At 36.4% G+C, this 27433-nt stretch overlaps 2 protein-coding genes across 2 annotated transcripts; one reads left to right on the forward strand and one right to left on the reverse strand.

The window, feature by feature from the left end:
* Nucleotides 1-10563: 10563 nt before the first annotated feature.
* Nucleotides 10564-19760, forward strand: PKNH_1412100 (SICAvar, type I; the record flags this gene model as incomplete). Its single annotated transcript, XM_002261975.1, has 10 exons — nt 10564-10659; nt 10822-11587; nt 12647-12747; nt 12919-13563; nt 14378-15028; nt 15434-16060; nt 16279-16953; nt 17448-18137; nt 18329-18991; nt 19332-19760. 10 exons carry the CDS (start codon nt 10564-10566, stop codon nt 19758-19760), a joined length of 5343 nt encoding a protein of 1780 aa, XP_002262011.1.
* Nucleotides 19761-25071: 5311 nt separating this feature from the next.
* PKNH_1412200 (SICAvar, type I (fragment)) lies at nt 25072-27331 on the reverse strand (the record flags this gene model as incomplete). The annotated part of the gene is made up of 3 exons (XM_002261974.1): nt 25072-25500; nt 25808-26452; nt 26648-27331. Coding segments are annotated over 3 exons (1758 nt in total), but the record flags the coding sequence as incomplete, so codon positions are not given.
* Nucleotides 27332-27433: the final 102 nt, after the last annotated feature.

Here is a 27433-nt window from a genome sequence, read left to right on the forward strand (position 1 = left end):
ATATGTTTTCCCCTTTGGGATAGTGCCAAATGTGTGTTTGCGGATGTAGGCGAAGGTGTATTTTTCTTTTTCTTCTTCGTTGTCCTAGATTTATGAAGGTGTTTTATATGGACAGAAGCGTAGTTGAATTATGGAGCACATACAGTGCTGCAGCATAGTATTGTAGTAACTGCGAGCTTACCCCTTATCCGAAAAGTAAGGGGTTATTTCTTTTTTTTTTTCCACCCTTTGTTTTTTAGCACAGGGGAATTTTGCATATATGGAATATGTAGAATTTGCCGTTTTTAATTTCCTCAGTTTTTTTGTTTTTTTTTTTTTTTGTTTAATTGGTTTATCTGAGGAAGCGGAAAATTGTAGCAGTATCGTTTTTTTTTTTTTTTTTTTTTTTTATCTATTTTAATTTTTAGCTATTTGGCTGCTCGATTTATTAGCTATGCATGATCATATTGTTTTTCCGAACCATTTAGCTCCCTGGCCACCCTTTACCATCCTTTTTTTTTCGTATAACTACCAATAAACTTTACACATATCAGGGGAATTAAATTTAACAGGAAGGGAGAAAATGATCACAATGGTTAAGAGCGAACACCCTTAATCGGGATGTTCAGCATGTACGGTGTCTGCAGGGGAGGGGGGAACTGCGGAGCCATTGCGGCGCATAGTGGTCCCCCTTTTATAACCTTTGCTATTAATGTAAGTTAACGCGTCGTTATGATGAATTCTTTTTGTGTATCCTACAGGGGAATGTAGGGTGTGTGTGTGTGTGTGTATGGATAAAGTTAGGGGAGAATGAACGTAGATTTTTTGGTGTGCCATCCCAATTGGCTTCATATTCTGCAATGTACATTTTCCATCATTGTTGTTTTTTTTTTATTGCATTTGTACTTGTGGGAATATATTCCGTATGTTAAATGCAGGAGTTTCTTCTATGAAATGAATTTATGTCATTTCCTGAGGGGGAAAATCGTGGAACATAAAAATTTCCCTTAACATTTTATACAAATTTTTTTTTTTACATGCGACATTTATCTTCTCCATGCACCAGGAAGTACATTTTAAATTTGATTTGATTTGTTTTGATTTGATTTGATTTTTTTTTTTTTTTTTTCTATTTGATAACCGTGTTATTCTCTTTAAAAGTTTTTTTTTTTTTCGTTAAAATTTTTTTTTTTTTTTCGTTAAAAGTTTTTTTTTTTTTTTCGTTAAAAGTTTTTTTTTTTTTCCTTATGGATAACCGTGTCCTTCTTGGGGTATAGAGAAAATATAAGTATGGTTCATAATAAAAAATATATCACATATATTTTCAGTGATATCTGCTCAGCGGCAAGGCATGTGGATCTTGATGTGAACATTCAACGGTTCGATTCCTCCGGAAGCGAATCTTTGGGGAGTTGGAAGTTCATAGATATAGAAAAGAAACACGCCAAACCCGACCCACTGGCACTCTCCTCCGGGGAAAGGTTTACACCACCACCAACATTTATTATTCATATATATATTGTATATAAATATATATAAAAGGTTTACACCACCAACAACATTTATTATTCATATATATTGTATATAAATATATATAAAAGGTTTACACCACCAACAACATTTATTATTTATATATATATTTTGTATATAAATATATATAAAAGGTTTACACCACCAACAACATTTATTATTCATATATTTTGTATATAAATATATATAAAAGGTTTACACCATCACCACCACCAACATTTATTATTCATATATATATATTTTGTATATAAATATATATAAAAGGTTTATACCACCATCACCAACAACATTTATTATTCATATATATATATTTTGTATATAAATATATATAAAAGGTTTATACCACCAACAACATTTATTATTCATATATATTGTATATAAATATATATAAGAGGTTTACACCTCCAACAACATTTATTATTCATATATATTGTATATAAATATATATAAGAGGTTTACACCTCCAACAACATTTATTATTATATATATATATTGTATATAAATATATATAAAAGGTTTACACCACCAACAACATTTATTATTCACATATATTGTATATAAATATATATAAAAGGTTTACACCACCAACAACATTTATTATTCATATATATTGTATATAAATATATATAAAAGGTTTACACCACCATCACCAACATTTATTATTCATATATATATTGTATATAAATATATATAGAAGGTTTACACCACCACCAACATTTATTATTCATATATATATTGTATATAAATATATATAAAAGGTTTACACCACCAACAACATTTATTATTCATATATATATTGTATATAAATATATATAGAAGGTTTACACCACCAACAACATTTATTATTCATATATATTGTATATAAATATATATAAAAGGTTTACACCACCAACAACATTATTATTCATATATATATTGTATAAAGAAATATATATAAGAGGTTTACACCACCACCAACAACATTTATTATTCATATATATATATTGTATATAAATATATACACTTTTGTATATATAGAGAAAAAATATGTTTCTACCATTTTTTTTCCCTTAAGGGAAGGAGTAGTAAGGGACAAAATAATCTCTTCTTAAGGGAAAGTAAGGAAAAAGTAAAAAGGGGTCAGAATAATCACTTCTTAGAGGGGAAGGTAAGGAAGTTATCTGTTCTTAAAGGAGTAAGGAGGAAGGGCAAAATAATCTCCTTTTAGAGAACGATAAGGAGTAGTAAGGCAAAATAATCTCTTCCTAGAGGAAGAAGTAATCTCTTCTTAGAGGGGAAGGTAAAAAGTAGTAAGGGGCAAAATAATCTTCTCTTAGAGGAAAGTAAAGAGTAGTAGAGCAAAATAATCTATTTTTAAAGGAAGGGATAAAGAAAAAAAAAAGGAGGGGGAGCAAAATAATCTCTTCTTAAGGGAAGGGAGAAAGAAAATAGAAAGGGGGGGCAAAATAATCTCTTCTTAGAGGGGAAGGTAAAGAGAAGGATATAGAGAGGGCAAAATAATCCCTTCTCAAAGGAAGAAAGAAGTAATCTCCTCTTAAGGAAAAGGAGGGGGGTAAAATAACATCTTCTGAAAGGAAGGTAAAGAGTAGTGAGGCAAAATAATCTCTTCTTAGAGGGGGAAGGATAAGGAATGGTAAGGCAAAATAATCTCTTCTTAGAGGAAGGTAAGGAGTAGTAGAACGAAATAATCGCTTCTTAGAAGAAGGTAGAAAGAAGTAATCTCTTATTAAGGGTAAGGAAGGGGACAAAATAATCTCTTCTTAAAGGGGAAGGTAAGGAAAAAGTGAAAGGGGGGACAGAATAATCTCTTCTTAAGGGAAGGTGAGAATTAAGGAAGGGAGCAATATAATCTCTTCTTAGAGGTGAAGGTAAGGAAGTTATCTGTTTTTAAAGGAGAAAGGAAGGAAGTCAACATAATCGCTCCTTAGGGGAAGGAAGAAAGAAAATAAAAAGAGGGGGGGAAAAATAATCTCTTCTTATAGGGGAAGGTAAGGAAGGAAATAAAAGTGGGATAAAATAATCTCTTCTCAAGGGAAGGTAAGGAAAGGAGAAGGAGGAACAGAATAATCTCTTCTTAGAGGGGAAGGTAAGAAGGGTGCAGGTTTTAGGTAATCTCTTCCTAGAGGGAAGGATAAGGAGTAGTAGTAGGGCAAAATAATCACTTCTTAGAGGGGAAGGTAAGGAAGTTATCTCTTCGTAGTGGGAGAAGTAGTAAGGCAGAATAATCTCTTCTTAGAGGGGAAGGGTAAGGAGTAGTAAGGGACAAAATAATCTCCTCTTAGAGGAAGGGAGAAAGAAAATAAAAGAGAGGGGGCAAAATAATCTCTTCTTAGAGGTAGATAAGGAGTAAAAAGTAGTTGGGCAAAATAATCTCTTCTTAAAGGGGAAGGTAAAAAGTAGTAAGGGGACAAAATAATCTCCTCTTAAGGGGAAAGTAAGGATTAAGGAGGGCAGAATAATCTCTTCTTAGAGGGGACGGTAAGGAGTAGTAGAGCAGAATAATCTCTTCTTAAGCTAAGGAGAAGGGGGCAAAATAATTTCTTCTTAGAGTGGAAAGTAAGGAGTAGTAAGGGCAAAATAATCTCCTCTTAAGGTAAGGAGTAGTAAGGGACAAAATAATCTCTTCTTAGAAGAAGGTAACGATTAAGGGAGGAAAAATAATCTCTTCTTAGAGGGGAAGGTAAGAAGTAGTAAGGGTCAAAGTAATCTCTTCTTAAGTGAAGGATAAGGAGTATTAAGGCAAAGTAATCTCCTCCCTGAGGAAGGTGAGGGAAGAAAAAGTGAGGACAACATAATCTCTTTTGAGTGGAAGGATAAGGAGTAGTAAGGGCAAAATAATCTCTTCTTAGAGGGAGGTAAGAAGGGTTCAGGGTTTAGATAATCTCTTCTTAGAGGAAGGGAGAAAGAGAATAAAAGAAGGGGACAAAATAATATCTTCCTACAGGTAGGGAGTAGTAAGGCAAAATAATCTCTTCTTAGAGGGGAAGGAAAGGAGAAAAGAAGGAAAGGACAAAATAATCTCTTCTTAGAGGGGAAGGTAAGGAGAAAGTAAAAGGCAAAATAATCTCCTCTTAGAGGGGGAAGGTAAGGATTAAGGAAGGGACAAAATAATCTCTTCTTACAGGAAGGTAAAGAGTAGTAAGGGCAAAATAATCTCTTCTTAGAGTTAGGTAAGGAGTAAGGCAAAATAATCTCCTCTTAGTGGAAGGTAAGGAAGGAAGGCAAAATAATCTCTTCCTAGAAGGGAAGGATAAGGAGTAGTAAGGCAAAATAATCTCTTTTTAGAGGGAGGTTGGAAGAAGAAGGAAGGGACAAAAAAACATCTTCTTAGAGAACGGTAAAGTGTAGTTAGGCAAAATAATCTCCTCTTAGAGGGGAAGGTAAGGATTAAGGAAGGGACAAAATAATCTCTTCTTACAGGAAGGTAAAGAGTAGTAAGGGCAAAATAATCTCTTCTTAGAGGAAGGAAGAAAGAAAATAAAAGGGGGGGTGGCAAAATAATCTCTTCTTAGAGGGGAAGGTAAGTAAAAAAGAGAAGGGGACAAAATAATCTCTTCTTAGAGGGGAAGGGAGAAATAAGTTATCTGTTCTTAAAGGAATAAGAAGGAAGGGACAAAATAATCTATTCTTAAAGGTAAGGAGTAGTGAGGCAAAATAATCTCTTCTTAAGGGAAGGAGAGGAATATAGAAGGGGGACAAAGTAATCTTTTCCTAGAGGAAGGTAAGAAGGGTTCAGGGTTTAGGTGATCTCTTTTTAGGTTTAGGGTTCAGGGTTTACGTAATCTCTTCTTAGAGGGGAAGGATAAAGAGTAGTGGAGCAAAATAATCTCTTCTTGGAGTAACGTAGAAGGAAGTAATCTCCTCTTAGAGGAAGGTAAAGAGTAGTAAGGCAAAATAATCTCTTCTTAGAGAACGGTAAGGAGTAGTAGTAGGGCAAAATAATTTTTCTTCTTAGAGGGGAAGGTAAGGAAAAAGTAAAGGGCAAAATAATCTCTTCTTGGAGTAACGTAGAAAGAAGTAATCTCCTCTTAGAGGAAGGTAAAGAGTAGTAAGGCAAAATAATCTCTTCTTAGAGAACGGTAAGGAGTAGTAGTAGGGCAAAATAATTTTTCTTCTTAGAGGGGAAGGTAAGGAAAAAGTAAAGGGCAAAATAATCTCTTCTTAGAGGAACGGTAAGGATTAGTAAGGCAAAATAATTCCTTCTTAAAGGAAGGAATAAGGACAAAATAATCACCTCTTAAGGGAAGGAAGCAGTGGGACAAAATAATCTCTTCTTAGGGGAAGGTAAGAAGGGTTCAGTGTTTAATGTTTAGGGTTTAGGGTTCAGGGTTTAGGGTTTAGGGTTTAGGTAATCTCTTTTTAGAAGGAGGTAAGAAGGGTTCAGGGTTTAGATAATCTCTTCTTAGAGGGGAAGGTAAGGAGAAGGATATAGAGGGAGGCAAAATAATCTCTTCTTACCTAGGGGAAGGTAAGGAAAAAGTCAAAAGGGGACAAAATAATCTCTTGTTAGGGGGAGGTAAGGAGAAAGGAAGGAAGGGACAAAATAATCTCTTCTTAGGGGGGAAGGTAAGGAAAAAGTGAAAGGAAGGAGACAAAACAATCTCCTCTTAATGAAAAAGAAAGGGGCAAAATAATTTTCTCCTAGAGGAAGCGAGAGGGGAAAAATAATCTCTTCTTAAGGGAAAGTAAGGAGAAGGATATAGAGGGGAAGAACAAAATAATCTCTTCTTAGAGGGGAAAGTAAGGAGAAAAGAAGGGGGCAATATAATCTCTTCTTGTATGAAGGAGAAAGAAAAAGTAAAAGGGAACAAAATAATCTCTTTTTAAGGGAAGGTAAGTAGAAAAGGAAGGGACAAAATAATTTCTTCTTAGAGGGGAAAGTAAGGAGTAGTAAGGGACAAAATAATCTCTTCATAGAGAACGGTAAGGAATATAGAGGGGGACAAAATAATCCCTTCTTAGGATAAGGTGAGGAGAAGGAGGAGCAAAATAATTCTTCTTAAGGGAAAGGAGAAAAAGAACAGTCCTTCTTAAGGTGAGGATTAAGAAGGGGGCAAAATAATCTCCTCTTAGAGAACGGTAAGAAGTAGTGAGGCAAAATAATTTCTTCTTAGGGGACGGTAAGGAGTAGTAAGGGCAAAATAATTTCTTCTTAAGGGAAGGAGTAGTAAGGCAAAATAATCTATTCTTATGGGAAGGTAAGTTGTTGTAGGGCGAAATAATCTGTTCTTAGAGGGGAAAGTAAGGAGTAGAAAGAGGGCAAAATAATCTCTTCTTAAGGGAAGGGAGTAGTGAGGCAAAGTAATATTTTTTTAGGGGAAAGTAAGTTGTAGTAAGGCAAAATAATTCTTCTTCTTAGAGGAAGGAAGAAAGAAAATAAAAGGGGGTGTGGCAAAATAATCTCCTCTTAGAGGAAGGAAGAAAGAAAATAAAAGGGGGTGTGGCAAAATAATCTCCTCCTAAGAAAAAGTAAGGAGTAGGTAGGCAAAATAATCCCTTCTTCAGGAGAAAGGAGAGAAAGTAATCTCCTGTTAGGGGAAGGTAAGGAGTATAGTGGCAAAATAATCTCTTCTTAACGGAAGGTAAGGAAGTTATCTGTTTTTAAAGGAGAAAGGAAGGAAGGGGACAAAATAATCTCTTCTTAACGGAAGGTAAGGAAGTTATCTGTTTTTAAAGGAGAAAGGAAGGAAGGGGACAAAATAATCTCTTCTTAAAGGAAGTAGAAGGAGTAGTGGGGGCAAAATAAATCTCTTCTTACAGAGGGGAAGGTAAGGAGTAGTGAGGGCAAAAGAATCTCCTCTTAAGGAGAAGTAAGGAGTAGTAGGGCAAAATAATCTCTTCTTAGAGGGGACGGTAAGGAGAAAGGAAGGGCAAAATAATTTCTTCTTAGAGGGGAAAGGTAAGGAGAAAATAAAAGGAAGGGGGACAAAATAATCTCCTCTTACAGGAAGGGGACGAAGTAATCTCTTCTTAGAGGGGAAGGTGAGGAGTAGTGGGACAAAATAATCTCTTCTTAGAGGGGAAGGATAAGGAGTAGCGTCCCATGTTAATTGCATAAAGGGGGTAAAACTAATCTCTTCTTAAGGGAAGGAGAAGGAATATAGGAGGGGGTCAAAATAATATCTTCCTGTAGGTAGGGAGTAGTACGACAAAATAATTTCCTTTTAGAGGGAAAGGATAAGGAGTAGTAAGGTAAAAATAATCTCTTCATAGGGAAAAGGTAAGGAGTAGTAACGGCAAAATAATTTTTTCTTAGGGGGGAAGGGAAGGATTAGTAAGGGGCAAAATAATCCCTTCTTAGAGGGGAAGGTAAGGAGTAGTAAGGCAAAATAATCTCTTCTTAGAGGGAGAGGATAAAGAGTAGTAAGGGACAAAATAATCTCATCTTAGAGGGGAAGGTAAGGAGTAGTAACGGCAAAATAATCTCTTCTTAGAGGAAGGGAAGGAAGAAAATAAAAAAGGGGGTGTGGCAAAATAATCTCCTCCTAGAGGGGGAAGGTAAGGAGAAAGGAAGGAAGGGACAAAATAATCCCTTCTTAAGTGAAGGAGAATGAATATAGGAGGGGGTCAAAATAATCATTTCTTAAAGATAGGGAGTAGTGAGGACAAAATAATCTCTTCTTAAAGGAAGGAGAGGAATATAGAAGGGGGGCAAAAGAATCTCTTCTTAGAGGAAGAAAGGTAAGGAGTAGTAAGGGACAAAATAATCTCTTCTTACAGGAAGGTAAGGTGAAAGGAAGGGGGCAATATAATCTTTTCCTAAGGGAAGGTAAGGAGTAGTAGGGCAAAATAATCCCTTCTTAGAGGAAAGGAAAAAAATAGGAGTAGGGCAAAATAACATCTTCGTAGGGAACGGTAAAGTGTAGTGAGGTAAAATAATCTCTTCTTAAGGGAAGGGTATAAAAAGTGTCGTGCTTAGAGGAAGAAAGAAAATAAAAGTGGGGGGACAAAATAATCCCTTCTTCAGGAGAAAGGAGAGAAAATAATCTCCTCTTAAGGAAAGGTAAAGAGTAGTGAGGCAAAATAATATCTTCTTAGAGAACCGTAAGGAGTAGTAAGGAAAAATAATATATTTTTAAAGGAAGGGTATAAAAGGGATCCTGCTTAGAGGAAGAAAAATAAAAGTGGGACAAAATAATCTCTTCTTAAAACACGGTAAGGAGTAGTGAGGGACAAAATAATCTCTTCTTAGAGGAAGGAAAATAGAAGGAGGGGGACAAAATAATCTCTTCCTAGAGGAAGGTAAGGATTAAGGAAGGGTTTAGTTAATTTCTTCTTAGAGGAAGGTAAGAAAGGTTCAGGGTTTAGGTAATCTCTTTTTAGGTTTAGGGTTCAGGGTTCAGATAATCTCTTCCTAGAGGGGAAGGTAAGGAGTAGTGAGGCAAATTTATTTCATCTTAAGGGAAGGTAAGGAATTTATCTCTTCTTAAAGGAAGAAGAAGGAAGTGCAAAATAATCTCTTCATAGAGGGGAAAGTAAGGAGTAGTAGGGTCAAAATAATCTCTTCTTAGAGGAAGAAGAAAGGAGTAGTAAGGGACAAAATAATCCCTTCTTAAGGGTGACGTAAGAACAAGGAAGGGACAAAATAATCCCTTCTCAAAGGAAGGATAAGAAAATTAAGGGGGGAAAAAATAAAAGGGGGAAAAATAATATCTTCTTAGAGGGAGGAAGGTAAAAAGAGGGAAGGGCAAAATAATCTCTTCTCAAGGGAAGGTAAAGAGTAGTAGGGCAAAATAATCTCTTCTCAAGGGAAGGTAAAGAGTAGTAGGGCAAAATAATCTCTTCTTAGAGGAAGGTAAGAAGGGTTCAAGGTTTAGATAATCTCTTCTTAGAGGAAGGTAGAAAAAAGTAATCTCCTCTTAGAGAACGATAAGGAGTAGTAAGGGCAAAATAATCTCTTTTTAGAGGAAGATTAGGGAAAAAAAGGGGGGGGGTCAAAATAATCTCTTCTTAGAGGAAGGTAAGAAGGGTTCAAGGTTTAGATAATCTCTTCTTAGAGGGAAGGTAAGGAAGTTATCTGTTCTTAAGGGTAAGGAGTAGTAAAAGGGCAAAATAATCTCTTCTTAGAGAACGGTAAGGAGAAGGAGTAGTAAGGGAGGCAAAATAATCCCTTCTTAGAGGGGAAGGTAAGGATTAAGAAAGGGACAGAATAATCTCTTCTTAAAGGTAGAGAGTAGTAGAGCAAAATAATTCTTCTTCTTAGAGGGGAAGGGTAAGGAGCAGTGAGGGGCAAAATATTATCTTCTTAGAGGGGAAGGTAAGAAGGGTTCAGGGTTTAGGTAATCTCTTCTTAGAGGAAGGAAGAAAGCAAAATAAAAGGGAGGGGCAAAATAATCTCTTCTTACAGAGGGGAAGGTAAGGAGAAGGATATAGAGGGGGACAAAATAATCTTTTCTTAGAGGGGAAGGTAAGGAAGTTATCTGTTCTTAAAGGAAGAAAAGGCAGTGCCGAAGAAGAAAGGCACAAAGAAAAGAAGAAGAAAGGAACGAAATAGAACAGAAGAAAAGAAGAAAGGAATAGAAAAGAAGAAAAAGAACGAAATAAAGAAGAAAAGAAAGGAACGGAATAGAGAAAAGAAAAGAAAAGAAAGGAACGAAATAAAGAAAAGAAGGAACGAAATAGAAAAGAAAAGAAAAGAACGAATAGAAAGGAACGGAATAAAGAAAAGAAAAGAAGAAAGGAATAGAAAAGAAGAAAGGAATAGAAAAGAAGAAAGGAACGAAATAAAGAAGAAAAGAAGGAACGGAATAGAAAAGAAGAAAGGAACGGAACGAAATAAAGAAAAGAAAAGAAAGGAACGAAATAGAAAAGAAAAGAAAGGAACGAAATAAAGAAAAGAAAGGAAAGGAACGAAATAGAAAAAAAGAAGAAAAGAACGAATAGGAAGAAAAGGAACACACAGACACACACACAGATAGACAGAGGAAGAGTAGATATATAACATATTACATTTTTAAAAAAAAGAAGCACAAGAAAAAATTAAAAAATTAAAAAATTTTGAAGATTACAAACATACATACATATGTATATATATACTAGGAACAAATCATAAACATGGCGCAGAAGTTCGCAGGAGTGTTAACAAAGTGGATGCAAAATGAGGGCGGAAGTGCGGGGCAACGGGGTCAGATCAACAGCAACACCGCCTCTGTAAGTAGTTATAGTTCTTTTTCCGAACGGGGGGAATTAAATATTGTAGAGAATATATATGTACATATATATTTATATATATATATGTGGTGTGTATATGTATATATGTATATAGATCTATATTTTTCTCTCTTTTTTCTTTTTCCTTCTTTGGTCCTGCAGCAAAAATTACAGGATGAATTGAAGAAGATGTTTGAAGAATTACGGACGCGTATAGAGGAAATGAACTTCCCAAAGGAGATAAACAATGCATGCGCGAGTGCCGGGACTAAGTACGGGGACCATGACAAATTAATATGTAAAACTCTCCTACGAACAGTTTATTGGATGAATGGAATAGCTGAAAGTGGTAAACCGAAAGTCGGCGGTAGCGACCAGGGGGGAGAGCAAGGACTAAGGGATTATTTTAGGTGCATAGTAGGTTACAGTGCTATGGCCAAATTGCTCAGTAATAAACGTGATGTGCAGAAAATTGTGCAAGCTGTCCAGGATGCTGCGACAGGAGGAATAAAGGACGAAGGGAATGAGAATATTAATAAGAAGTGCGAAAGTGTTACATTAGAAGATATGGAATTCGGTTCACAAATTTTGGGGGGTAGTTTAGAAGAATGGGTGCGACAGGGAAATAGGAACAGGCGGATGATGAGTCTGTACCTCAGTTGGACATTAGGGGGAGGGGGGACAGGGACGGAGGGGGAAGAAATAGACGAAAATAAGGATCAGAAGAAAGGAATTCTGGAGTTGTTTAAGGACAAAAAAGCCGCTGCCTTATACAAGAAAGTTGATCCGGGAGTCCAACTTCCCGGGGGGAGTCCAACTTCACCAGAAGGGAAATTTGGGCAAGTGCTGAAGGACGCGGACTCATGCGAAACAGAAGACAGTGATAACATACAGAACTGTCTAAAGAAAAAACTGGAATTAACAATAGGTAAGGGGGAAACATCATGGGGGTAAACATCATGGGGGTAAACATCATGGGGGTAGACATCATGGGGGTAAACATCATGGGGGTAAACATCATGGGGGTAAACATCATGGGGGTAAACATCATGGGGGTAAACATCATGGGGGTAAACATCATGGGGGTAAACATCATGGGGTAAACATCATGGGGGTAAACATCATTGGAGGAAACATCATGGGGGTAAACATCATGGGGGGAACATCATGGGGGTAGACATCATGGGGGTAAACATCATGGGGGTAAACATCATGGAGGGAACATCATGGGGGGAACATCATGGGATAAACATCATGGGGGGAACATCATGGGATAAACATCATGGGATAAACATCATGGGGGTAAACATCATGGGATAAACATCATGGGGTAAACATCATGGGGGTAAACATCATTGGAGGAAACATCATGGGGGTAAACATCATGGGGGGAACATCATGGGGGTAGACATCATGGGGGTAAACATCATGGGGGTAAACATCATGGGGGTAAACATCATGGGGGTAAACATCATGGGGGTAGACATCATGGGGGTAAACATCATGGGGGTAGACATCATGGGGGTAAACATCATGGGGGTAAACATCATGGGGGTAAACATCATGGGGGTAAACATCATGGGGGTAAACATCATGGGGGTAAACATCATGGGGGTAAACATCATGGGGGTAAACATCATGGGGGTAAACATCATGGGGGTAAACATCATGGGGGTAAACATCATGGGGGTAAACATCATGGGGGTAAACATCATGGGGGTAAACATCATGGGGGTAGACATCATGGGGGTAGACATCATGGGGGTAGACATCATGGGGGTAAACATCATGGGGGTAAACATCATGGGGGTAAACATCATGGTGACGGAGGGGGTAGGGTAGGGAATTAGAGGAGTAGGGGGAATGGGGGTAGTGGTGGTGGTGGTGGACCATCACCACCACCACCGTCGCCCCAATCCTACATGGGAACACACTTGTTACACATATATAAAATTCCTCTGAAATCACAAATTTCCTCCACTCTCAGGTAAACCATGTAATAGCAGTGAATTCTGTAAGCGCTTAGAATGTGTATTGAGGAAGAAAAGGGGATTGGATGGCAACTCTGCAAATACGACAACGAAGGACGTAAGGGGGGGCGATAGACAATTGCACACACATAAACATACATATATACATACTTATACATGTGTACATGTATATACATATATACATATATGTACGCGTATATGCGTACACACATATATATATATATATATATATATATATATATATATATATATATTACTTCAATTGTAGGATAAAGTGCAGGAAGAAGTCAAAGCGGAAGTTACCAGCGCAGCCACAAATATATCTACCAGTGGGACCAGCGACACCGATGTAGACCAGTACTGCAGTACCGTTCAATGTACCAATGGTAATGCAGATGGTTGTGTGAGCAAGGAAACATGCAAAATTATTGTTAAAGCATTGAAAGAGGTACATAAAATTGGGAAAGGGGGACAAGGTTCTGATGGGGACAAAGAGATTAATCGAATATTTAAATCTACCATTCACTGTATGGCGCTCAATGCATTTATACAGAAATTAAAGCAGCAGGCGGACCAAGGTGGTTATGGTTGTGCTGTACAGAGAGGAATAGATAAGGCCTTTGATGAAAAGAATCTGAAGAATAAACGTAAGGAATGGTGTGGGAAGAGTAGTAATGTGGATGGTTCCTGTGAGGAATGTGGAAAGGACCTTCAGGTGTGCACGGGTTCTAGCATTGGGAAGGACTTTCTGTCTGAGACAGTAAAGCAGGAGTTAAACAAGGACACCAACACCAACATACAACCAACATTGGACAACATACATAGTCAAGCCACTTTATGTGATCGTCTACACTGTGCTATAGACCACTGGAAGATAGCAAAAGGAGCAGGACAAACACCAGGAAGCAACGACGTAAGGAAACAAATGTACTTGTGTACATAGACATATACACATGTACATAGACATGTACATACACATATACATATATACATGTAAATAGACATGTACATACATATACACATATACATGTAAATAGACATGTACATACGCATGTAGGCACACATGTACATATACATACATAAACACATATATATATATATATATATATATATATACATACATATGTACATACGTACATGCATACATAGACATATGCACATATACATACATATGTACATATACATGTACATGTATATATGTACATACATATATGTATATGCATATATACATATACATATATACATGTACATAGACATATACACATATACATATATGTGCATACGCATAGACATGTAAATAGACATATACACATATACATACATATATACATGTAAATAGACATGTACATATATACATGTACATAGACATATACACATATACATATATTCATACATATATACATATATACATATATACATAGACATGTACATATATACATGTACTTACACATACGTACATCCATGTATATGTACATATATACACATACATATGTATGTATAGATGTACACAAATGTACGTATATACATATACATACATGTACAGATGTATACGTACATATGTACACACGCATATACATATACTTACAAATGCGAACATACATATGTCCATACATATATACATATACACATTTGTATGTACGTATGTACATATACATATGTACATATGCATATGCATTTATGCATATGCATATATATATATATATATATATATTATACCACCTATATAGGAAGAATTTTGGACAGGGAATGATAGCCCCGTGAAGACACTGTGGGATGAATTAGCAAGGAAAATGAAAGATAATGGGGGTACCCGTACTACTGGAAATGGAACTGATTGTGACTCATTTGAAACTGACGCTGAAAAGAAGGCATGCAATTATTTGAATACCGGCTTCAAACAACTATACGAGCCGGATCCGACGACGTCGTCGTCGTCCGGAACTGCTAACAGTGAAGTTTTAGGCAACCCATCGTTCAGACAAACGATGGGTTGTTTCTTACTTCATTCTTATGCAAAATATATGCAAAAAAATGCAACTTGTAATATTGAAGAAGGGATAAAACAGGCATTTGATTCGTGGCAGGATCTGAAGAATAAAGCTCCAACTTCTTGCAATGGTGCCAATGGCAAGGGACCTTGTGTCCCTTGCCAATGGAATGAAGACAACTTTAAGAATTGCTCTATTAACACAAATGGCGCAGCCGTCGCTGCCCCAAATTACAAGGTTGAGGACAAATTGAAGACCATATTCGAGGACGGCAACAACGACACCAACATTAGTGCAATGCTAACTAAAATAAATAAAAGGGATAAATTATGTGACCATATGAAATGTATAGCATCCCATTTAAATTCCACCAACGGACAGCATAAATCGGTAAGTAGAGTACATCTGTTGTAAGTAGAATTGGGGGGGAAACAACTCTACATATATACATACATATACATAGATTTATAGATGTATATACATATACATATACATACATCTATGTATATACTTACATATATTTGTATATCTACATATACATATACATACACATACATCTATGTATATACTTACATATATTTGTATATCTACATATACATATACATACACATACATCTATGTATATACTTACATATATTTGTATATCTACATATACATATACATGTATGTACGTACGTATACGCATGTATGTGTATAAATATGTATGTATATACATATATGTATATATGCATATGCATTTATGCATATGCATATATATATATATATATATATATATAAATCTAACACCTTATACAGGACAACTTCTGGAAGGATGATGTTAAGAAATTGTGGGAAGATTTGGCAAAAGCAATGATGCAGACAAATGGCAAAGGCACTGTAACTGAGTGTAATGGATTCGATAATCCATCTGCGGAAAGGGCATGCAATTATTTGCATGCCGCTTTCACCAAACTGAAGGAACTTTCACAGCCCACAGCGTCTCAAAACAAAAACGGTGAAATCCTGTCTAAGGACCCATCGTTGAAACAAGCGATGGGTTGTTTCTTACTTCATTCTTATGCAACACACATTAAAGGGAAGTCGACTTGTGTCATTGATGCTGGTATAAGCAAAGCATTTAATTCGTGGCACGACCCAAGTAAGAAAGCATCTTCCATTTGCAATGGCAGTGGCACGGAACCTTGTGTTCTGTGCCAATGGAATGATAAGGACTATGACACTTGCAAAATTAAAACAAATGGCGCAGGTGGCACGGCGCCAACGGAAGTGAAGACGAAAGTAGACGCTGTGCTAACTAACGACAACTCCAACATTAGTACAATGCTAACTGAAATAAATAAAATGACCACTTTATGTGATGGTTTACAATGTATAGCATCCCACTTAAATTCGCCTAACGCAAAAACGAAGATTCCAAGTGTGGTAAGGGGGAAAACAACTGTACATATGTACATATATATACATATGTATGTGTACATGTATATATATGTATATATGTGTACATGCGTACATATATGAGTATATGTGTATACATATATATACTTACATATACATGTATACATGTAGATGTACATATGTATATGTATATATGCATATGCATATGCATATATATATATATATATATATTACATTACTTACAGGACAAATTTTGGGATAAGACTGGCGAAGTTGCCGACTTATGGAACACACTGTCCAAAGAAATGACAGATAAAGGCAAAAACGGAAGCGTAGCTGAATGTAATACCATGGATGATGGCAGTGCCACTGGTGGCACTGCCAATGGCAGACCTGCCACGAAACCTGAAAAAAAGGCATGCAATTATTTGCATGCCGGTTTTGAAAAACTGAAGCAACTTTCAAAGCCCTCAACGCCTCAAACCCAAAACGGTAAAATTTTGGATGAAAACCCACTGTTAAGACAAACAGTGGGTTGTTTCCTTCTTAAGGAATATGCAAAACAAATGCAAAGTAAATCAAAATGTGTTATCGAAGCAGGTTTAAAAAGCGCTTTTAATTCATGGAATTCAAGTAATAATGGTAATTGCAGTGGCACGGAACCTTGTGTTCCGTGCCAATGGAATGATGCCAACATTGACGAGTGCAAAATTAACACAACAGGCGCAGATGGGAGCACAACCCAAACGGAAGTAACGCAAAAGTTAACATTAGTTCAGCCTAAAATTGACGGCACCGCAACTACCACCATGGAAGAAGTAAACAAAACCGAGTTCTTATGTGATAAACTCCAATGTGCCGCATCCAATTGGTTCAAACAGCACGCAACAACGACGAATGGTACTGATAAGAAGACTTGGGTAAGTATTCCTACAAAAACACAACTCCTGAGGGGTAGAAGGAATAAAAAAAAAAAAAAATTCAGATTCCGGGTTTAGGAATAGAGGTTGTAGGGGTGTTGGAATGATGTTGTTGGGGTGTTGGGATGATGTTGTTGGGGTGTTGGAATGATGTTGTTGTGGTGTTGGAATGATGTTGTAGGGGTGTTGGAATGATGTTGTTGGGGTGTTGTAGGGGTGTTGTAGGGGTGTTGTAGGGGTGTTGGAATGATGTTGTTGGGGTGTTATAATAAGGTTTCAGGGTATTGGAATAAGGTTTCAGGGTATTGGAATAAGGTTTAAGGGTATAGGAGTAAGGTTTTAAGGGTATAGGAATAAGGTTCCGGGGTTAGCTTTAGCTGCTTTAGGGGAGGAGAGGAAAAACTCCTCGCAGACAGAGACCGGATACTATACCAACTGGTTATTACACAACCAATTACATATATATATAACTTCTTTTATTTTTTTTTTTACAGTGTAACTTTTGGGATGAAGGCGTCAAACCCAAACTGGAGGAGATGTTCACAGCAATTGAGACGAATGGAGGGAACCCTAATAGTTCATGCAGTGACTTTGGTGATGGTAATGTTGATAGTGTTGAAAGAAAAGCATGTAATCATATCACGGCAGGATTAAACTACATTGATAATATTCAAGGTATTCACAACGGCCAGCCGAGTGCAAAAGAAAATGACAAGTTTTTTAAACAAACTATGATGTGCGCAGCACTTAATTTTTACGCTGATCAAATAAAAGAAAAGTCTCAAGATAAATGTCCTATTGATGAGATAAAAATAAGAGAAATGTTTAATGAATGGAATGGAAGTAATAATAAGTGCTTGACCTCTGGTGATAATACTAAAGATTGTTTTGTTTGCCAGAGGCAAAGGGAAGACTTTAATAATTGCAAACTCCTCGTTGACAGCAATTTGGTTAATACATCATCAACATCACCACAAAATGGAACTTGCAATAATAACGCAACTGAAGTGAAGACTCAAATTGACGGTCTTCTGAACGACTCTACCATCAAAATGAAAGAAACATTATCCAACATAAATGAAATGAAAACTTTCTGTACTCAACTCCAATGCGCAGCAAAGAAATGGAAATCGTCCAAAAATCGCAAAAATGGCAAAAATGGCCAAATTGGAACACTATCTTGGGTAAGGATGGACAAATGCATATACATATACATACATATAAATATATATGTATATATGTATATATAAGTATATATGTATACATACATACGTACATATACATGTATGTATATACGTATATATATGTATATATATATATATATATATATACATATAAATTTTTTTTTATGTTCCTTCCCTTTTTTAATGATCAGAGTGACATACACAGTGCCGCTGAAACTGAATTAACGGCACTGTTGCATCATATGACGCAGTCTAAAAATCAGGAGGAAGTTGCTATATACTGCAATGACGACGCTAATTGGAGTAAACTTGGTCATAAACAAAGCAAAACAAATAAAGCAGCTTGTTTACATTTTGCTGCAGGACTGCAGCACATTTATACCCACGGTAATGGCTACCAGACGGGCCAGTTTAAGGGCCCATCGTTTGAACAAACGATGGGTTGTTTATTTCTTAAAGAATATTCAAAACAATTGCAAACAATGGCAAATGATAAGAAAAGGGGAAATAGTTGGGTACATCCCCATTGTAGCATAGAGGACGGTATAAATCACGCTTTTGGTGAAAGTAATGCCATTATGAATGCATCATCTAAATGCAATAATGGTCCTAATTCTTGTTTTGTGTGCACATTGGACGATAAGAACGATTATAAAGATTGCTCCATTGGCAATGACAAAGTACCGGACAAAGTTGAACCAATGTTCACGGACGACCAAACGAAACAAAAACAAATGCAAGAAACATTAGAGAATACAGTCTGTCCCATCCTTCTTACGGATATCCTTACTCCTTTTCTTCCTTTGGCTCCTGTCTCTATTGGTCTTTCTGCTATGGCTTATTACCTTTGGAAGGTAAGATTAAAAAATTAATAAAAAAAAAAAAAAAAAAATTAATGGAAAAAAATTTTTTTTTTAATGGTTAAAAGGAAAAAAAAAATTTTTTTAATGGTTAAAAGGAAAAAAATTTTTTTTAATGGTTAAAAGGAAAAAAAAAATTTTTAATGGTTAAAAGGAAAAAAAAAAAAAATTAATTATTAAAAGGAAAAAAATTTTCTTTTAATGGTTAAAAGGAAAAAAAAATTTTTTTTCATGGTTAAAATAAAATAAAATAAATGTGTAAAAAAAATTTTTCACAATTTTCTTAACAAAAATATCCTCTCATTTTTTTTTTTTTTTCTTTTTTTTTCTGTAGTATTTTGGTCCTCTTGGTAAAGGAGGAGCACGTTTCCGAAGATCTCCTGCTGAAATTCCTGGTCCATCCGTACAGGAACAAGTCCTTGATCATGTGCAACAAGATAGTTCACATGAATATCGATTGGTGAAGGAACGAAAACCTCGTTCTGCTCCAACAAGAACGAAACGTTCTGGTCGCGTGAATCGTCGAACGATTATTGAAATTCATTTTGAAGTGTTGGATGAATGTCAAAAAGGCGACACACAATTGAACCAGAAGGATTTTCTGGAACTTTTGGTTCAAGAGTTCATGGGATCCGAATTAATGGAAGAAGAACAGGTTCCTAAGGAAGAAGTTCTTATGGAAGGTGTTCCTATGGAAAGTATTCCTTTGGAGCAGGTTCCAATGGAACGTGTTCCAAGTTTAGGTTCCGGGTTAATGGTTTAGGGTTCACATTTTAGGGTTTATGTTCTCAGGTTCACGGTTCAGGGTTTAGGTTTTATGGTTGACGGTTTAGTTTTTATGGTTTCAGCGTTTAGGGTTTAGTGTTTAGGGTTCACAGTTTAGGGTTTATTGTTTAAGATGAAGGATATTGGTTTCATACCCCTTTTTGTCCTTTTTTTTTTTCCTTTTTATTTTTTATTTGTTCTTGAAGAAAAAAAAAAAAAAGATATTTTTCTTCCACATTTATTTCTTGTTCTGTTTGCAACTTTTTTTTTTTTTTTTTTTTTCCTTTTTTTTTTTGGTGAAAGGACACCCTTTTGTTTATAGAGAGAAAAAAAAAGAACATTCTTCTTTTTTTTTAAGAACACACATTCTTTTTTTTTTTTTTTCCTCTTGTGAAAAAACATTCGTCTTTTTTTTAGAATACTTTTTTCTTTAGAAAATTATTTTTTCTTTTTTCTCACTTGCGCAAAATATTTTTTCTTCTTTTTTCTTTTTACGCTTGCGAAAAACTATTTTTTATCCCTTTTTCTTTTTTTTTTTTTTTTTTTTTTGCGGAAAGCAAGAGAATAAGAGCGCGCCTATATTGTGATGTGTCCTGGCCGCGAACACCCAAAAAAAAAAAAAAAAAAAAAAAAAAAGAAGGAGGGTGTATGATGAAATATATTACAGTTGCAAAAGGTCGCAAAATATAAAAGAAAAAAACACACTTATCCGACACAAGGAAAAATTGTGTTTACATACGTGTTGGCACAAACAACCTTATAAAAGCATACATACACTTTACACCACAAATGTATACAGAATAACGCGAATATGCGGAAATGCCTGGGTTCAGTGTCCCGGGTTAAAGGTAAAGTTGGTTCCGGGTTAAGGGTAAGGTTGTTTCTAAGTATGGGGAAACGGTTTTCATGGTTATGTATTCCCCGGATTAAAGATAAGATAGATTCCGGGTTAAGTATAAGGTTGGTTCCGGGTTAAGGATAAGGTAGGTTCCGGTTTAAGGATAAGGTAAGTTCCGGTTTAAGGATAAGGTAAGTTCCGGTTTAAAAATAAGGTAGGATACGGGTTAAGCGTAAGGTAGGTTCCGGGTTAAGGGTAAAGTTGGTTACGGGTTAAGGGTAAAAGTTGGTTCCGGATTAAAGATAAGGTAGGTTCCGGGCTAAGGATAAAAGTTGGTTACGGGTTCAGAGTAAAAGTGGGTTTCGGGTTAAGGATAAAAGTGGGTTTCGGGTTAAGGATAAAAGTGGGTTCCGGGTTAAGGATAAAAGTGGGTTCCGGGTTAAGGATAAAAGTGGGTTCCGGGTTAAGGATAAAAGTGGGTTCCGGGTTAAGGATAAAAGTGGGTTCCGGGTTAAGGATAAAAGTGGGTTCCGGGTTAAGGATAAAAGTGGGTTCCGGGTTAAGGATAAAAGTGGGTTCCGGGTTAAGGATAAAAGTGGGTTCCGGGTTAAGGGTAAAGTACGTTCCGCGTTAACGGTAAAAGTAGGTTACGGGTTAAGAGTAAGGTAGGTTCCTGGGTAAGGATAAAAGTGGGTTCCGGGTTAAGGATAAAAGTGGGTTCCGGGTTAAGGATAAGGTAAGTTCCGGGTTAAGGATAAGGTAAGTTCCGGGTTAAGGATAAGGTAAGTTCCGGGTTAAGGGTAAAAGTGGGTTCCGGGTTAAGCATAAAAGTGGGTTCCGGGTTAAGGGGTAAAATGGGTTACGGGTTAAGGGTAATGTGGGTTTCGGACTAAGTTTAAAGTAGGTTCCGGTTTAAGGATAAGGGGGGTTCCGCGTTAAAAATAATGTAGGTTCCGGGTTATGGGTAAAGTTAGTTCCGGGTTAAGCGTAAGGTTATTTCTAGGTTAAGGGTAAAAGTAGGTTACGGGTTAAGAGTAAGGCAGGCTACGGGTTAAGAGTAAGGCAGGTTCCGGGTTAAGGGTAAAGTAGGTTCCGGGTTAAGAATAAAGTAGGTTCCGGGTTAAGGGTAAATTAGGTTCCAGGTTAAGGGTGAGGTGGGTTCCGGGTTAAAGGTAAAGGTGGGTTCCGGGTTAAAGGTAAAGGTGGGTTTCGGGTTAAAGGTAATGTTGGTTCCGGGTGAAGGGTAAAGTTGGTTCCGGGTGAAGGGTAAAGTTGGTTCCGGGTGAAGGGTAAAGTTGGTTCCGGGTTAAGGGTAGGGTGGGTTCCGGGTTAAGGATAAAAGTGGGTTCCGGGTTAAGGGTAAAGTTGGTTTTCAGGTTAAAAGTAAAGTTGGTTCCGCGTTATGGATAGGCTGGGTTCTGGGTTAAGGATAAGAGTGTGTACCGGATTAAGGGTAATGTAGGTTCCGTGTTAAGGATAAAAGTGGGTTCCCGGTTAAGGATGACGTATGTTCCGGTTTAAAAGTAAAGTTGGTTCCGGGTTAAGAGTAAAGTAGGTTCCGGGTTAAGGGTAAAAGTTGGTTCCGGGTTAAAGATAAAAGTTGGTTCCGGGTTAAGGGTAAAAGTTGGTTCCGGGTTAAGGGTAAAAGTTGGTTCCGGGTTAAGGGTAAAAGTTGGTTCCGGGTTAAAAGTAAAGTTGGTTTCGGGTTAAAAGTAAAGTTGGTTTCGGGTTAAGGCTAAAAGTTGGTTCCGGGTTAAAAGTAAAGTGGTTATCGGGTTTAGGATAAAAGTGGGTTCCCGGTTAAGGGTAAAGTTGGTTCCTGGGTTAAAAATAAGGTAGGTTCCCGCTTAAGGGTAAGTTGGGTTCCGGGTTAAGGGTAAAAGTGGGTTCCGGGTTAAAGGTAAAAGTGGGTTCCGGGTTAAGGGTAAGGTTGTTTCTGGGTTAAGGATAAAAGTGGGTTCCGGGTTAAGGATAAAAGTGGGTTCCGGGTTAAGGGTAAAAGTGGGTTCCGGGTTAAGGGTAAAAGTGGGTTCCGGGTTAAGGGTAAAAGTGGGTTCCGGGTTAAGGGTAAAAGTGGGTTCCGGGTTAAGGGTAAGGTTGTTTCTGGGTTAAGGATAAAAGTGGGTTCCGGGTTAAAAGTAAAGTTGTTTCCGGGTTAAGGGTAAAAGTGGGTTCTGGGCTAAAGATAAAATAGGTTCCGGGTTAAGGATAAAAGTGGGTTCCGGGTTAAGGGTAAAGTACGTTCCGCGTTAAGGGTAAAAGTAGGTTACGGGTTAAGAGTAAGGTAGGTTCCTGGGTAAGGGTAAAAGTGGGTTCCCGGTTAAGCGTAAGGTAGGTTCCGGGTTAAGGGTAAAGTTGGTTACGGGTTAAGGGTAAAAGTTGGTTCCGGATTAAAGATAAGGTAGGTTCCGGGCTAAGGATAAAAGTTGGTTACGGGTTCAGAGTAAAAGTGGGTTTCGGGTTAAGGATAAAAGTGGATTCCTGGTTAAGGGTAAAAGTGGGTTCCGGTTTAAGGATAAAAGTGGGTTCCCGGTTAAGGATAAGATAGGTTCTGGGCTAAAGATAAAATAGGTTCCGGGTTAAGGATAAAAGTGGGTTCCGGGTTAAGGGTAAAGTACGTTCCGCGTTAAGGGTAAAAGTAGGTTACGGGTTAAGAGTAAGGTAGGTTCCTGGGGGGTAAAAGTGGGTTCCGGGTTAAGGGTAAAGGTGGGTTCCGGGTTAAGGGTAAAAGTGGGTTCCGGGTTAAGGGTAAAAGTGGGTTCCGGGTTAAGGGTAAAAGTGGGTTCCGGGTTAAGCATAAAAGTGGGTTCCGGGTTAAGCATAAAAGTGGGTTCCGGGTTAAGGATAAGATAGGTTCTGGGCTAAGGATAAAATAGGTTCCGGGTTAAGGTTAAGGTGGGTTCCGGGTTAAAGGTAAAAGTGGGTTCCGGGTTAAGGATTAAAGTGGGTTCTGGCTTAAGGTGAATGTAAGATCAGGGTTTGGGGTTATGGTGACAGCAGGATCGAAGTTTGGGGTTATGGTGATAGTAGGATCAAGGTTTAGGGTTATGGTGATAGTAGCATCGAGGTTTATGGTTAGGGTGAATGTAGAATCAGGATTTAGTTTTCAGGTGAATGCATGATGAGGGTTTAGGGTTATAGTGATAGTAGGATCAGGGTTTGGGGTTAAGTTGAAAGTAGTATCAGGGTTTAGGGTTAAGTTGAATGTAGTATCAGGGTTTAGGGTTAGAGTGAATGTAGGATAAGGGTTTAGGTTTAATTTGTGTAGAGTATAGGTTTAGGGTTCAGGGTTTACTGTTAGCATTTCAGGTTTTTAGGGTTCAGGGTTCAAGTTGTACCGAAGAAAATTTATTCATCTCATATGTGTAACGTTAAGAAGGTTGGGAAGGAAAAAATTCAACCCTTATGTAATATGAAATAAAAAAAATTTCCCATTGCAAAAAATTAAATCATAAATTTTTCCTTTTTTTTTTTTTTTTTGTGTGTATGTAATTTTTTAGCATGAACATCATCACACTTGTGTAATTGTTTTAGTAACATCTTATAATGATTATTGTATAGACATGGTTTTTATGATTATATGGAACCATTATATTTTTTTTTTTTTACACGGAAAATATTATGAACACAATGTACATTCTTTTTTTTTTTCTCATTATTTGCTTTTTTTTTTTTTTTTTTTTATTCTATTTTATTTTTTTTTTTTTAAAGTTCTAATTATATGAAAATTTTTATCGTTCTTCCACACCTTTTTTTCGCGGAAATCGTAATATAGTGTCCGCGCTGGGGGGCGCGGGCGCTCGCGCGCGGATGTCCCATACATTTTTTTTACGAGAACAAGATATAACACCTATTGGGGGCAACTTTTCGCAAAGATGGAAACAGAATTTAAGGGAAAAAAGAAATAAATAATGAAGAAAAAATTAAAAAAAAAAAAAAATGTGTGTTCATAAAAAAAAAATAATAATGTTTTTTTTTTTTTTTCTATAAACAAAAGGTGTCCTTTCACAGAAAAAAAAAAGAAAGGAATGTTACAAAGAAAATAAGAAATAAAGGTGGAAGAAAAAATCCTTTTTTTTTCTTCCTTTTTTTTTTTTTTTTTTTGTTTCAAGAACAAATAAAAAGGAAAAAAAAAAAAAAAAAAAGGACAAAAGGTGTGAAACCAATATCCTTCATCTTAAACAATAAACCATAAACCCTGAAATCATAAACCCTGAAATCATAAACCCTGAAATCATAAACCCTGAAATCATAAACCCTGAAATCATAAACCCTGAAATCATAAACCCTGAAATCATAAACCCTAAACTGTGAACCCTAAAACATAAACCCGGAACTATTAACACTATACCCTAAAACCTGAACCCTGAACCCTGAACCCTGAACCTGAGACCATAAACCCTAAACTGTAAACCCTAAACTGTGAACCCTAAACTGTGAACCCTAAACTGTGAACCTGAGACCATGAACCTTAAACCATAAACCCGGAACCTAAACTTGGAACACGTTCCATTGGAACCTGCTCCAAAGGAATACTTTCCATAGGAACACCTTCCATAAGAACTTCTTCCTTAGGAACCTGTTCTTCTTCCATTAATTCGGATCCCATGAACTCTTGAACCAAAAGTTCCAGAAAATCCTTCTGGTTCAATTGTGTGTCGCCTTTTTGACATTCATCCAACACTTCAAAATGAATTTCAATAATCGTTCGACGATTCACGCGACCAGAACGTTTTGTTCTCGCTGGAACAGAGGGAGGTTTTCGTTCCTTCACCAATTGATATTCATGTGAACTATCTTGCTGCACATGATCAAGGACTTGTTCTTGTACGGATGGACCCGGAATTTCAGCAGGAGATCTTCTGAAACGTGGTCCTCCTTTACCAAGAGGACCAAAATACTACAAAAAAAAAAAAAAAAAAAAAAAATGAGAGGATATTTTTGTTAAGAAGATTGTGAAATGTTCTTTTTACACATTTATTTTTTATTCATTTTTTTTTTTTTTTAACCATTAAAAAAATTTTTTTTTCCTTTTAACCATTAAAAAAATTTTTTCCTTTTAACCATTTAAAAAAATTTTTTTTTCCTTTTAACTATTAAAAAAAATTTTTTTTCCTTTTAACTATTAAAAAAATTTTTTTTCCCATTAAATTTGTCCATTAAAAAAATTTTTTTTTTTTTTTTTTTTTTCTTTTTTTTTATCTTACCTTCCAAAGATAATAAGCCATAGCAGAAAGGCCAATAGAGACAGGAGCCAAAGGAAGAAAAGGGGTAAGAAAATCCATAGGAAGGATGGGACAAAGTGTATTCTCTAATGTTTTTTCCATATGTTCTTTGTTCGCTATATCGTCTTTTAGCATTGGTTTCACTTTGGTCTTTACACTGTCAGAACCAATTTTGCAATCATCATAACCTTCTTTTAATTTGCATTCGAAACAAGAATTAGGAACATTGTTCTTGCATTGAGATGATGCATTCATAATGTTACCACTCTTTTCAAAAGCGTGATCTATGCCACCATCTACGCTACATCGAGGATGTACCTTATAATCTTTTTGTTTTAATGCCATTTCTTTTAATTGTTTTGCATATTCTTTAAGAAATAAACAACCCATCGTTTGTCCAAACGATGGGCCATTAAACTGGCCCTTCTTTTGCTTATAAATGTGCTGAAGTCCTGAAGCAAAAAGCAAACAAGCTGCTCTATTTGTTTGTTTTTCTTTAGTGCGTAAAGTATTCCATTTAGCGTCCTTGTCATTGCAATATTTGGCAAGGTTCCCTTTAGTTTGACCTTCCGTCATTTGTTGTAGAAGTTTCGATAATTCATCCTTGGCGTCACTTAGGATGTCATCCTGATCATAAAAGAAGAAGAAGAAAGGGAAAGGAAAAAAGAATATATATGTATATGTATACACATATGTATACACATATGTGTATACATATATATATATACATATATATATACATATACATATATACATATGTACATATACATATATACATATATACATATATATGTATATATATATGTAGTTGTCCATCCTTACCCAAGATGGTGTTCCATTTGGAAGTGCTTTTGCATTTGGGGTTTTCCTGTAGTGCTGTTTGATAGCACATTGGACTTGAGTACAGAATGATTCTATTTTATTTATTTCCTCTAGTGTTTTGGTCATGTTAGGGGTGTTAGATTTGGTTTTGGAGTTGGTTTTGTCTTGCTCGAGGAGGAGTTCGGTCATTTTCTTCCCTACTTTGTCAGTGGAATTGCTGCCAATTTGGCAATTGGCAAAATCGTTTTTGTCTTGCCTATTGCAAACAAAACAAGAATTATTGCCCTGAGTGGTGCATGAAGATTTTCCCTTCTTAATAGTGGCATTACCTTCTTCAAAAGCGTATTTTATTGCTTCTTCCAATTTTTTATTATCTAAAGGACATTGATCTGTTGATTTGTTTATTAATTGATCAGCATAAAGATTAAGTGCTGCGCACATCATAGTTTTCCTAAGTGGTACAACATCCTTGTTGGTGTCGTCCTTAATTTCAGAAATGTGTTTTAAACCTGAAGCAAAAAGCTTACAAGCTTTTTGCTTTGCCTTTTCTTCTCCTGGTGTATCGTTTGACGTCGAAGAACTGACGTTGCCGCACAGTGCGGCAACGTCTTTCCATTTATCTTCATTCGTAATATGTCCTATAAGTTTCGTTAATTCTTCTTTAACGACATCATTTATTTCTTCCTAAACATAGAACAAAAGAAAGAAAGAAAAAAAAATATATGTATATGTATACACATATGTATACACATATGTGTATACATATATATATACATATATATACAT

This window comes from Plasmodium knowlesi (genome assembly GCF_000006355.2).
Source record: "Plasmodium knowlesi strain H genome assembly, chromosome: 14".
NCBI lineage: Eukaryota > Apicomplexa > Aconoidasida > Haemosporida > Plasmodiidae > Plasmodium > Plasmodium knowlesi.